General features: G+C 38.7%; 1 protein-coding gene across 2 annotated transcripts in view; it reads right to left on the bottom strand.

Moving 5' to 3' along the window:
• The window catches only part of lama4 (laminin, alpha 4), a 186382-nt gene that overhangs the window by 27591 nt on the left and 144152 nt on the right, over positions 1–14639 (bottom strand). For both annotated transcript variants that reach the window (XM_079831493.1, XM_079831492.1), the window contains exons 26-33: positions 13575–13706; positions 13335–13477; positions 12165–12294; positions 5548–5685; positions 5210–5343; positions 4106–4264; positions 2307–2460; positions 2050–2225 (exon numbers count right to left, since the gene is read on the bottom strand). In XM_079831493.1, coding sequence (XP_079687619.1) covers positions 2050–2225; positions 2307–2460; positions 4106–4264; positions 5210–5343; positions 5548–5685; positions 12165–12294; positions 13335–13477; positions 13575–13706 — 1166 coding nt within the window. The remainder of the gene's footprint in view (positions 1–2049; positions 2226–2306; positions 2461–4105; positions 4265–5209; positions 5344–5547; positions 5686–12164; positions 12295–13334; positions 13478–13574; positions 13707–14639) is intronic.

Genomic DNA, 14639 nt, shown 5'->3' on the forward strand with positions numbered 1-14639 from the left:
CTCTACGTTTCTTGAACAGAACAACCTCCTGGACATCAACCAATCCGGCTTCAAAAGTGGCCACTCAACTGAGACTGCCCTGCTCTCGGTTACGGAGGCACTGAGACAGGCAAGAGCAGCTTCCAAATCCAAAGTACTTATCTTACTGGATTTGTCTGCTGCTTTTGACACAGTTAATCACCAGATCCTCCTGTCAACTCTCATGAAGATGGGCATCTCAGGAACTGCTCTCCAGTGGTTCAAGTCTTACCTCTCAGGTAGGTCCTTCAGGGTGTCATGGAGTGGTGAAGTGTCTAAGTCACATCATCTAGCCACTGGCGTTCCCCAGGGCTCAGTGCTTGGACCACTTCTCTTCTCCATCTACATGTCATCACTGGGATCTGTCATTCAGAAACATGGCTTTTCCTATCACTGCTATGCTGACGACACTCAAATCTACTTCTCATTTCAACCAGATGATCCCACGGTTGGTGTTCGTATCGCTGCCTGCCTAACAGATATTTCTGCCTGGATGAAGGAACATCACCTGCAACTCAACCTTGCAAAGACAGAACTGCTTGTGGTCTCAGCCAACCCAGCACTTCATCACAATCTCTCCATTCAGCTAGGTTCATCAACCATAACTCCGTCCAGGACAGCCAGGAACCTTGGGGTTGTGATTGATGATCAGCTAAAATTCACTGACCACATTACTGCAACAACCCGGTCCTGCAGATTTGCACTACACAACATTAGGAAGATTAGACCCTTCCTATCAGAGCATGCCACACAACTACTGGTCCAAGCTCTTGTTCTCTCCAGACTGGACTATTGTAATGCTCTTCTAGCGGGCCTTCCGGCATGCACTATCAAACCCTTGCAACTGATCCAGAATGCCGCGGCGAGGGTGGTCTTTAATCAGCCGAAGAGAGCGCACGTCACACCTCTCTTAATCAGTCCGCACTGGCTACCAATAGCCGCTCGCATCAAATTCAAGGCACTGGTGCTCGCCTTCAAAGCAACCACTGGCTCTGCACCAATATACCTAAACTCGCTTGTTCAGACTTACACACCCTCCAGGAACTTACGTTCTGCCAGTGAACGACACCTTGTGGTGCCATACCAGAGATGCTTGAAATCGCTGTCACAGACCTTTTCCTGGACCACCCCCATTTGGTGGAATGACCTGCCTATCTCAATTCGTGCGGCTGAGTCTGTAGCCATTTTCAAAAAACATCTAAAGACACATCTCTTCCAGCAGCACCTGACCAATCAAGAATAGCACTTATCATTCTATTCATTTTCTGTCTGTCTAATTTATTTAAAAAAAATTAAAAGAAAAAAAAAATTATATATATATATATATATATATATATATATATATATATATATATATATATATATATATATATATATATATATATATATATATATATATATATATATATATATATATATATATATATATATTAATCTGTTCTGTGTTAGATTAACTGAGACTTGTTACAGCACTTGCATATTGTTGCCCTTGACTGTTCTAGTTGCTTCTATTGCCCTCATTTGTAAGTCGCTTTGGATAAAAGCGTCTGCTAAATGACTAAATGTAAAACCAGCCAGCTCCATATGACTTTTCTTACACAGTAAATTTGCTTGGTAGCTCACCTAGTGCAGCATTTCACTTGCAATGTGGAGCGCTCGGTCCAAACCCCATGATACACAACAAAATAGCTCAAAGGTATTAAGGTAGGGTAGGGTAGGGTTTAGGGTATGTGATTTCAAACGCAATAATTTACCTTTTAACCTTTTAACCATTTCTGAGGTGCGATACGTACAACAATAAACATAACAGAACGTTGCCAGATTTGTGTTCATCTGTTTCAGATCAAATTGCTAATGATTTTGGTGCCACTAGTTAGACATTTAAATTTCAAAGTGTCTTGAAACATGCAATGTCACCACAGGCACATTTTTCCAAGAAGCGGGGGTTGAAAATACCACACACAAAGTGGCACAATTGGTGACTTTATCCCATATGTAGAGTTAATTCTACTTTGTACCATCAATACTCACTCATTTCTGATAATACTGGCAACACCTGTGTACTCATGTCGGCTGTGGGCTGAACCGCCATAGTGGTAGGCGTGGCGGGTCACTCGTGGGCGGGAGGACAGGTAACAGGGAGCAGCCTCTATCTCTGGAACGTCCAAAGGATTACTCTTTAAGCCATGTGACTCATCCCTGCCCACCTGTGAGACAACGATATGTTTAGGTGTATAACTGTAATTGCACAGGGTATTCATGCAACTGTGTGTGCTGGTATGTTGCACCTTGCGGGAGTGTCCTGGATTTCGTCTAGAGGAGTCTCTGCTGTCTTTATTGAGCAGAGCAGCAGGGGGTCTTTCTACGGGGCAATCCTGTAGCGACACCTGCACATTCTCACTGTAGCGTTGGAAATCTTCTGGCTCTATATCTCTTTCCTGCCTGCATCACACATCACACTTCCATAAATAACCACAGTCTTAAGTCGAGTCCTATTGAATATAATATTATTAAATCAAACATGACAAAATCAAGGGTCATTCATGTAGACATTGAGTGCTGTTTGTATAATATGTGTTGAGAGCTGTTTAAGGTCTCTTCCAAAACTCAGTGAGCTACCTACTTATTTAAGCATCGAGATATGCTCCCAACGTAAAGGATGTTTCATAAAAAATTTAGGCAGTAGACACTTCATTTTATGAAGCAACGAGAAAACTTTTTGTGTGCGAAGACAAACAAGAATAATTACTTTATTCAACAATTTCGTTCTGGTCTGTGCTAGTCTCCGCTGTTTACGCTGCAAGCTCCCGTGCATGCATCGTAGTGCTCACGTGAACAGCATCGGCTGCCATAAATCTCGAAAGCGCTGCACTATTTACAACGGAAACTGTGTAGGAGACTGACACAGGCTAGAACAAAATTGTTGAATAAAGTTGTTATTTCTGTTTGGTTTTGTGCACAAAAAGTTTTCTCGTTGCTTCATAAAACTACGGTTGAACCACTAGTCACATGGACTATTTTAACTATTTTTTATACCTTTCTGGACCTTGAAAGTGTTAATTAAATAGCTGTCTATGGAGGGGCCTGAGAGCAATCGGATTTCATTAAAAATATCTTAATTTGTGTTCCCGAAGATGAACGAAGGTCTTATCGGTTTGGAACGACATGAGTAATTAATGACAGAATTTTCATTTTTGGGTGAATTAACCCTTTAAACATTTGCCTGTTTAAATCCAAACAGAAACTTTTTGGGGAGGATGGGCAGTGTACATTAACTTGCGTAAACTATTCAGAGAGTTTCCCCTGATTCTGATAACCACCAGAGGGTACTCCACCCCGGACTGTCATTCTATCAAAGACTACATTACCCATAATCCTTTGCCCGGACTCATCATTACTCATTGTTTACACCTGAACCTCATTTCTTCTGCCTATATAAACTATGTTCACCTTGTCATTCACTGCAAAGTCTTGTCTAGTGTAACACTGCAATGCTGAACATTCTCCCTGGGTTCATGTCTTTTGGATTTCTTGCCTATTTCTGGATTACTCTTTGCCCGTGTTCCCTGCCTTGTTGTCTTTGTTTGTTTGGACTGTCTGCCTGTGTTTTGACCTTGCATGTACTTTTGACTATGATTGTGGATTACCCTCTTAATAAAGCTGTGTTTGGATCCTCAGCCTTCGTGTCTCAGAGCAGTTACGTTACAGATGTCATGAGTAAAATAATTTTAATGTACTCATTAAGAGTAGAAATAATTAAGGTGAGGATCATATCTATCAAAGCAGACTCTCATTGATTTAAGAGTTTTTGAGTCTGGGGCAGAGCTTCCTTTTTACATTGGATGCTGGCTTATATTTGTAATTTTTTTTACAAATATGAGGCAGCAATACTTGAACAACAAACAAAAAAATCTAAATCCATGACAGAGGATCAGACAAAAAGAAATGTAATTCAGCTCATTAGTGCATTAGTGAGTGTGTCAGAAAAGGAAGTTTACACACAATTTACACAGTACATTTAAAACACAAGCAGTTAGCTCAGTAGTGATTGTGTGAGGAAAAACATGTTTGAAAAAGGCTGTAATACCTGCTAATGTATGCATAACTAATACACCCAGTGAAATTCTGTGTGGAACTCATAGGAGAGCCACCATAGTAGAAGACCTTTGGAACGTTATCTGACTGAGATGTGGAAGACGGCTTCTTCTTCTCCTGCTTGTCTTTGTCATCAATTACAAGTTCACACCTACCAAGAGATCATGGACAAATAGTTGATGTAACAAGTTTATATATATAAAGGACACCTTATTAGCTTAAGAACTTCATTTGAGATAAAATGCTGAATGTTTTTCTTCAACAATAATTCAGATGAGACAAAAGATGCATCATGAAAATAAATTATTTTTAATTAAAACTACCGTTGACCAAAAATATGATAAATAACACTTACAATATATTAAAGATGCGCTAACAATTTTTTTGAAGAATAAAAAAAAAAAATTTAGAGACCTTATTACCCAATACAAAGGGTCTTGTGCCCCTTAGTCTTCCTCGTCTTTGTAATTTCAGAATACTCAATATATGCTATTATTGCAGAAGCTCAGTTTTTCACATCAGGAATATGTTTATAATGTAATAAATAATGTAATACACGTTTTTTATAAAAATGTATACAAAGTATCTTGCAAATGTATTCAGAGATATTCACAGTTTATGTTAAATTCTAAAATGATTTAAATATATTTTTTTTTCCACATCAAACTACACTCCATAACCCATAATGGCAAAAAAGTGATCTGTGATAAACAGAAATATATGTTTCAAGTATCATAATATCATATCATATCATATCATATCATGAAGTCTGATGTTTCAGGTTTTTTTTTTTTTAAGAAATTTACAAAGCTGTCACAAAGTTATCATTATGGAGTGTGGAGTGTAAAGTAATGTGGGAAAAACAATTTAGTATTTTAGCAAAAGTTTGCAGCAACAAAATTTGAAAAAATTAAGGGGTTTGAAAATTTGTAAAGGCACTGTATATATGGTCTGCCGTATTGTTATTCCAACTAAAATTAAATAGCATGTAAGTAAAATGGATTTATATTACATGGTAAAATATTTGTAAAATATTTTACATGTAACATACCGGTATTTTAATTTCTAACATTATTGTAAAAAATTACCAACTTACTTCTGATCGGTCACTGAGGCAACTAAGAAATGAGGCTGTCCATCATTGTAATTCTTCTTATGTGATTTGACTCTGGTTCCTTTGGATTGGAGTATCACTGCACCATTCTCCAATGAGAGAGAAAACTCTTCCAGCTAGAACAGAGAGGAAGACTGGCTTTATCTATAACATCTGTATCAAACACACATTCACCCAATCTCCTCCTTCCCATAGCAAGAACAGTCTGAATAAAGCCTTTGATCTCTTTTTTTTTCTTGGTTTAAGATTATCTTCCCCGCCAGTTATAGGTTAGAGACGGAACAATACATTGTAAAACACAGTAACTAAAAAGACTATACCCCATCTCTGTGGTAGAATAGGAGTCCATTGGACTGTAGTGTTCTGAAGTTTAGTCCTCCTTCAAAAGACTGGAATGGTGAGATTTTAGCTGTAGAGCCCAGATAGCCATCTCCTGTGAAATAGGCCTTACGGGACATCTGCAGGTAGAAGACAAGATTTCAGCAAGTTCTTTCAAAACATCTTAAATTATTTTTTTTCTTTCTTTTTATTTAGACAAAAAAAATGTCTTGCCACTAAATGAAATTAAGCAAACAATTCAAATATTTTAAAAAAAGTGTAAAATAACTATTAATAACTATTTAATGATAATGACTCAGTGAAAACAAAGATTTAAATGAACAGATTTGTATAAAATATATTTTATATGTTTACAAATTATTTAATCTTCAACATTCAACTTTTTTGTGATTTAATCAATCTTGATTTCTTAGTTGTGGCATGAATTCACTTTTCCGCTAAGGTGAATGAACTATTTTTGGCCTTCTCAGCTATAAAAAGAGTAATATATTTGTAACTCATTTTAATCATTTTAAGATATGCTGTTAACTGACATGTTTGCATTGAGGCATATTACGAGTGTATGAGTTTTTTTAAGAGCTTAAGAGTTTGTATGAGCTTTGTCATCTCTTAATCTTTCCTACTTGGCTATACGCTTTGCAAAAATGCCTAAATGTTGCTCAAACACACTTAATTGAACGTTATCCACAAATTGTATGTTTATAGAATTTCTTGTTAAAACATAACTTTCCACAAATATTTGTAACTGATTATTTGATTAATACACTTAAAAAGTATTTCCTTTGGATTAATAATGCTGTTCAGACTGATCTACACTCTCTATTCTACTCTATTCTATTCTCAGGGTCTTCCAGAAGGTACTGATGAATTTGGACATTAGGAAATTCAGTGCTTGCCTAGATATTTCCAACAACTGGAAGGTCATTGAAAACTTTTAAACTTGTTCTGTAAAGTCTAATTGAAGATGGGGATTGGGGATATTCTGAAAGTGATTTTTCTATGAACTGATGACACCAACTCAAAAGCAAGACACTGCACCTAATACATCTTCAGGCTTCCTGTAGCTCGGATACTCTAGATATGAGAGATGTTAGCCTTTGTGCTATTGACTCTATTGTCAACTTGTGAGTAGGACATTACTAATAGCCTTAATGTTTAAATGTAATGGAGAAACAGAAAACCTGTCATATGTAAAGTAAAATATAATCCTTCAGGTTGCTTTTTTTTCTTTTTTTCGAACAAATATTTACGAGGAGGGGAGCCATTTACATTTGTTTCAAGTTCCAGGCAGGAGAAAGCACAAATTGATTACCATACTATACAGTGAGATCACAATGTTACCTTGAATATGTAATGAAATTTGGTTCCTTGTTGATCCCTGTACTTAAACTAACAGGCTTAAAACTAAAAAGTCAAACAGGGAGCCATAACCACTGGAAGGTCCAGGCTAGGAGGAGGCACAAAACTGCAGTAAACATTAATATTATTATTTTTTTTCAGATTGGATGCTCATTGAGCAATTGCAACCATAAATGTTTGTAAATTTAACAAGTCAAGTCAAATTTATTTATATAGCGCTTTTTACAATGCAGATTGTTTCAAAGCAGCTTCACAGTGTTAAACAGGAAAATAATGCAACAGCATTTTATTCGGCCGTACAGCCGCTCCCGAGAAAACGATGACGTCATCTAGCTCATTTCAATTATCATACAGTGACAATGTGGGCATGAGATCAGTAATTTAGTTTATATGGTTAATTTAGTTTACCAGTAGATTTATTTAGATATTTAGTTGAACATTTAGGGTATTTAATACAATTAAGGAAATGTAATATAAAGCAAGTAACAAGTTATTTGAGTACATTTTATATATTACACAAGCTTAAATCACAGTTTCTCAGTTAACATAACCTTTATTTATTTAATTAATGTCAACCGAACATGGTGGTGAAGCTTAAAATAAATGTAAATGTAAAATTTGATGTTGAATTTATGATTAAATTGGATGGAAAATGTATATAATTGAATTACATAAGTTTTAACTTTTGGGGTTTGAATAGAGCACATGTGTGAGCCTGGCCTATCATTTAATAATAATAATAATAAAAAAATACAAATGTATTGTTTTATCCATGTTTTATGTAGTCACATTTATCACAGTTATGTTCTGTTTATGTATGTTCTGTTTAGTTTGATATCAATCAATATTTGATACCAAACTTTCAATTGAAAGCCACGTTTCTAGCATCTGTAAAACTCTATTCTACCATCTTAAAAATATATCTAAATTACGGCACATGCTCTCAATGCAAAATGCTGAACAGTTAGTTCATGCGTTCATGACCTCAAGGTTAGATTATTGTAATGCTCTACTGGGTGGTTGCCCTGCTCGCTTAATAAACAAACTCCAGCTGGTCCAAAACGCAGCAGCTCGAGTTCTTACTAGAACCAGGAAGTATGACCATATTAGCCCAGTTCTGTCAACACTGCACTGGCTGCCTATTAAACATCGCATAAATTTTAAAATCTTACTTATTACTTACAAAGCACTAAATGGTTTAGCTCCCCAATACTTGAGAAAGCTCTTAACACATTATACTCCATCACGTCTACTGCGGTCTCAAAATTCTGGCCAGTTGATAATACCGAGAATATCCAAATCAACTGCAGGTGGTCGATCCTTTTCCTATTTAGCACCTAAACTCTGGAACAGTCTTCCTTACATTGTACGGGAAGCAGACACACTCTGTCAGTTTAAATCTAGACTAAAAACACATCTCTTTACTATGGCATACACATAAAACACTTTTTCAATTAAATGATTGTTAGGCTGCATTAACTAGGTCAGCCGGAACCGGGAACACTTTCCATAACACCTGATGTACTCGTTACATCATTAGAAGAATGGCATCTACGCTAATGATAGTCTCTCTGTTTTATCCCGAGGTTTACTGCAGTCAGCTGGATCCGGGCCATATCCAGATCAGATGGTGGACGTGCGCCCAGACATGACCAACGCAGGACCCTGAAGTGTCTACAGAGACCATGTCAATTAGACTCCCCGTGAAATTGCATCGTCGACACGGCATCCTCAATAAACCCGTCTCCGGCGTGATGACTCCGATTGTTCGAATATTACAATTTAATAATACTTAAATCGATATGTCATCCTCAATAAACCCCTCTCCGGCGTGTTGCCTCCGATCCTTTGAATATTCCGATCTATTATGACCTCTGACCTGTAAAGTTGCCAGAATAATAATCATACACTGTTTGTTAATTGGCCAGAGGAGAACTGGCACCCCGACTGAGCCTGGTTTCTCCCAAGGTTTATTTTTCTCCATTATGCCACCTGATGGAGTTTTGGTTCCTTGCCACTGTCGCCTTTGGCAAGGCTTGCTCAGTTGGGGACACTAAATTTTCAACTAAATATCCAAATATATTGAATAACTAAACTAAATTAAATACATTAACTAAATTACTGATCTGCCCACATTGTCACTGTATGATAATTGAAATGAGCTAGATGACATCACCGTTTTCTCCAGAGCAGATTATTTTACTGCACTGTAAAAAAGGATTTGAGGCTTTTGCTACCTCAACTAATTTTCATAAGTCAGTTCAACTAAAATGTTGAGTATACTCAAAATATTAAGTTTAGCAGTGTCCAACTACTCCGTTTAATCAGAGTAGTTCATGCAACATAGATTTCTAAGTTGTTTGAGCGGCCCCTGCATAAATACGTTGGGAAACCCCGCCGATCTCTCCTATTAGCCCTCCACAGCACGCGCCAGAAACTGCCATTTTGAATCAAGAGTTGCTGAGGTAAGAGCTTCTAACTTTCTTATTTTATGAAAATGCTTGTTAAACTGAGTGTAAACTAGATAAATATTACACAGAGTTGTTGGTGGCCACAATAAATATATTTTTGTCTGCATGTCACAGTGTTTTACACATGACCACGGATGTATAACTCGTTCTACGAATTCGTTCCTCGTTATAATTAAATTGTGTCAACAAATTAACAAATTAAGAATTAATTCACTTAACTTATTATATTCTCATTTTATTAAATTGTGGCTGCATTGTAATTCGTTCCCTCATTTATAATTAAAAACGAGTTAACAAACAATGCGGCCACTATTTTCCTAAAAGGAGGGAATTCATTTTTAATTTGTGACCACAATTGAATCACGGGGCAACGAATTAATGTCGTAGGATTGAATGTAGAATAATGTCTCGTGTAAGCACTGTTTCAACCCTTGGATATCATTAAAGCAGCTTGTAAACAGTCACAAAATGTTAAATTTACCTCAGAAAGCCATGAAATGACCATAACCTATATTGTATGCAATACAAATGTCTTATGTTCAGGTAGTGAACCTGCAAGCGCTGCCTTCGGAGGAGGCAGACCCAGCCCAGGCTTTGTTATGTCCCGTCCGTGCTCTCCGCGCTTACGTCGACCGGACTCAAAGCTTTCGGACCTCAGAGCAACTCTTCGTCTGTTACGGAGGCCAGCAGAAGGGAAAGGCTGTCTCCAAGCAGAGGTTAGCCCACTGGATAGTGGATGCTATCGTCTTGGCTTACCAGTCCCAAGACGTGCCTTGCCCGTTCGGGTTGTGAGCACACTCAACAAGGAGTGTTGCTTCTTCCTGGGCGCTGGCTCAAGGCGCCTCGCTGACAGATATATGTAGAGCTGCGGGCTGGGTGACACCTAACACGTTCGCTAGATTCTATAGCCTCCGTGTAGAGCCGGTATCTTCCCGCATCCTCGCCCCCAGTGGCCAGTAGCGCTAAGTGCCCGTTCTAAGTGTCGGCTTGCAACGCCACTCCCGCCCTCTGGGCCGGATACGTGCGTCTATTTTTCTCCAGTTGTGTTCCCCGGAAACGGCTAACCCTGTCGAGCTCCTCCGTCACCCCTGCGGTGCCAGACGTTGCGGCCGTCTGACGCCAGGCCTGCACCCGTATGCTTGTGAAACGTGTGTGTAGGCTGGGTTCCATATGTAGCGGTCCCCTCACGGCTACCCCATATGTGTATTCTTCCACGGTACCAGCTACCCTACTCGGCTAGCCCCGTGTCTTTCCCTTGACAGAGCCCGCTCTGTCGTCTCTGGGCGTGTTCTTTCCCCCCTGGGACCAGGCTGGAACCACCCCAGAGACTGCCATATGTTGCACTACCCTGCCAGGTTAGTCCTTATGTGTATTCTGCCAACAAGCCTTCTACTGAAGGACGTGGCTCCGCAGCGTACCATCTCCCGAGACGGGCACGCTTTCCCAGCGTTATCCAATAGTCACACTGAGTGGGTCTTACAGAAACAGCAGTGACTGACCTCCCTGCTTGGAGCCCTGACTTCCGTACCATCTAAGACGGTCCAGTGCGCTCAAGCAGGACGCTGGAAGGGCCAGCGCCCTGGCATTTTGGTAGGGATCCCAATTAATGTGACCGACTGAAAGGGAACGTCTCGGTTACGTATGTAACCCTCGTTCCCTGAAGGAGGGAACAGAGACGTACGTCCCGTCGCCAGGTGCTGTGCTTCCGCTAGGGGGCCGAGTCACTAGTTCGGCTCCTCAGCAGAAAAAAGCAATGATCAAGCATTCCACTTCCTTATTTATACCCGCGCTGCGGGGCGGTGCGTGGAATGCGTGGATCGCATGCCAATCTCCATTGGCTCGTTTTTAATACACTCGAAGTAGATTGGTCTCTGAGATCAGATCCCAATTCGTCGGTCAGTTCCGACGTACGTCTCCGTTCCCTCCTTCAGGGAACGAGGGTTACATACGTAACCGAGACGTTTTGTCATCTTAATTTGTTAATTATTTAAGTGAAAAATATTTGGTGTAGGCCAATTTATTTATGCTTTTTTTAATATTTTATTCAGTTTTTCTCTGTTGACAGAAACGCTGCAGGTGTGTGAACATTTGATAATGTGAATCCAGGTTCTGATGTTGTTGTTGATCTGTTCTGTATGCTGCGGTTTGCAGGTGGAAAAGTGTCTCATAGACACTCTTCAATTGTATATTTATTTAATGCCAATTCAATATTATAATCTTATCAGTTAACGGTTAATAATCGGATAATTAGCGGCGGTTGTCGGCCGGGAAAATTAACCGTTTTTAGCATCCCTATACCGGTCCGGATATAGTGTGAAGTGTGATAAAAGTCTATTTGGCCACTAGATGACAAGCCTGCAACCATTAGCCAAAAAAGCAGGCAGTTTTTTTTTTATGGAAGTCAATGGAGAAGAGGCTTCACTACACTGAATAAACCACTTTTGAAAGGAAACAGCTTATTATTTAATGAACTGACTGCCTGTCTGCTAATCTCCAATATGTTTTACGCTAATCAACATAGATTTGACTATGGTGAAAATGTTATTTTATAAGAGATGCACCCTGCAGTAAACTTTGCTGCTAATAGAGATATTTCCACTCTTTTTTCCGCTCAGTAAAGCACATTCCACAAACAATGCAGTCCTTCTGTACCTAGCGCTATAACACCAAATATAGAACATTTATTCACAAGACCAACGCGCTAATAATCCACAAGAAACTGGTTAACTCAATCAAATGCTATGAATTTAGAAGGATGTGTTACATACAAATGATTCCTCAGGACAGCCACTACTGATACCAATGGTTCCTTGCTCCTCTAAGAGATTGAAGTCCTTTTTCTGGAACTGGAAGCCCTTTACACAACCCTTCAATCCCACCAGGGATGACAGTTCTGGCCTGTGAAACATTCATATGGCTAGGTTCAATGTTAGAAATGAGTACTGCTAAGTCTTTGGATCAGCCAATGATACCTGGGGCCCGTTCTTCATACCTCGCTAACTCAGTTAGCTGGATTTGATTGTTGACGATTTGGCATGATCTTGGATTGTTTGGTTCTTCGACGCTCATCCTGGACTTGCTGTCATAGCAACAGGTCCGTAAGCTTAAACCTGCTCGCGAGCAGGCTTTTTTCATGTAAACAGGATTAGATTGCATCTTGAGGTGATACTTAAAATCTGTCCCAGCCACTGCTCCTTTATTACAAGAGTTCATTACTGAACAAGGGGCAATAATAATAATTTTAAATAATAATAATATAATTTTTTTAAATTGTATATGTATATGAGAATGTATATAATATTATAATGTTGTGTATAATACTATAGACACAGCCACTTGGAGATGCAGAGAATTTGATCTTGACTCTTAAGAAACTTTAACACTGTCACATTACTAATCTGCTTCAAATTGAATTAAAAATTGAATTACAACATTGAAATAAAAATGGAAAGGGTGTACAAGTACTGTATAAAATCGTGAATATAAATAATTGGTAATCATGTTAAAACATTTTTTTTTATCATTGATCAATAACTTTTATGTTGGTTTGGTCGTTTAGCTGTTTCCTTATAAAGGTCCAGATATTCGTGGGGTTTTTTTTGTGTAATTTGTCAAGTTTTTTGCCCGGTGGCTTTTTTTATTATATGATGTCATTACGTTGCTGTCTTGACACCAGCCAATCGCTGCATTGCTGATCATGGTTTCGAGTATCGATGCATCTGCCCTCTTCAGGGAAAACAAGAACGCGCAGTGATCTTAGATAATTGAATCCAGATATTTAAATCCAATCCGCAAATTCGTTTGAAGAACCAAATTAGCCAGACATCAGTTATCACGATGAAACGATCTGGGATCTGTCAAATCATCTCAGATGTATTAAGCGAGGTACGAAGAACGGTCCCCAGATCTGTACATTAATATGAAACAAAGTTTCTCACCTCGAGAGCAGAATGTTAGAAGGAGCTCCTCCGATATAGATATCAGAGAATGGTAAGGGTCTCTTTTCATTTTCCATGGACCTGACATGGCTTCTGTCCACTAGCAGAATGATCTTCTTAGAGTGATGATAGATCACAGACACCTGAGACAAAATTTACAATAGGGTGTTAAAAGCTATGCATTGTGTTTAAAGATATGACTTGATGAACGCTCTGGAAGTGGGCTCAAGAAAGCATTACCTCATGATATCGAGCATCGTTGATATGGAGTTTGGTCAAGTTACTCTCCATGATGACAGGACCATTAGTGAAACCAAAGTTGTACATCAGACGGAGAAACCCATTTTTCAGCTCCAGCACGAAAAAATTTGACTGTGGAAACCCATCAAAAATTCAGTAATATATGCACAGAAAAATTAAATGCCTCATAATTCTAGAAAATTATGCACAAATGTATCATATGATCATCACACATGTAGAAAGGGAGCATAACATACAGCTGCCTGTGACCGAAAGATACACATGAGAAAAGTATTAAGCATTTTTAAAGCAGCACTAGGTAACTTTTCAACCTTCCTAATATATTTTCAAGACTCTTGTGATGATACATTGACTTACAATAGGTTGAATGACACGTCTGCCATAGCCTGACGGGGTCTGTATCATTTTTAATCGTACTTTTAAACTTCGTAACCCGAGAAAAAAAGAACTACAAAATTCGACTGCTTTACGGCATATACGTCACTTCCACTACCACCCCCACTTCCTTAAATTCGGACGTGCGAGCCCGAACCCAACTATCGTTTGTTTGCCGGATGTTATAGTCATGGCTGAAGCAGCACAGAAAAATAAGAAAGGAAAGGTTTTGTCGGAGGAAAGCAAAAAGAGGAAACGAGAAAGTAATCGGATTAAAGGCAGGACGAGGATCAACATTGGGCCAGCGTTTGCTCGTTGGTGTGAGCTGAAGGAGGAGGGGCTACATTCTTGCAAGTAAATACATAAGATGTACAAAATCATATTTTAGGATACCTAACATGTCTGTGATATTTGTTTATTTGTCTTGCCTCAAGCTATAATGCAAATCGATTTTTCAAATTTGCATATTCATCTATGGTAGCTTGATATTATAATATTGACGATATATGGTTATTACCTACCACTCAAACATTGAATTGAAGTATCATATAGATTCTGTAAAACGGTAACCAATAGACTAGGCTACTATAATGACGCTGGCTTGTAAACGTGAGCATCGCAATCATTTGGCGTTTGAAAAAAATAAAACCCATGAAATTATATTCATAT

The sequence above is a fragment of the Gobio gobio genome, assembly GCF_949357685.1.
Source record: "Gobio gobio genome assembly, chromosome: 12".
Taxonomy (NCBI): Eukaryota; Metazoa; Chordata; class Actinopteri; order Cypriniformes; family Gobionidae; genus Gobio; species Gobio gobio.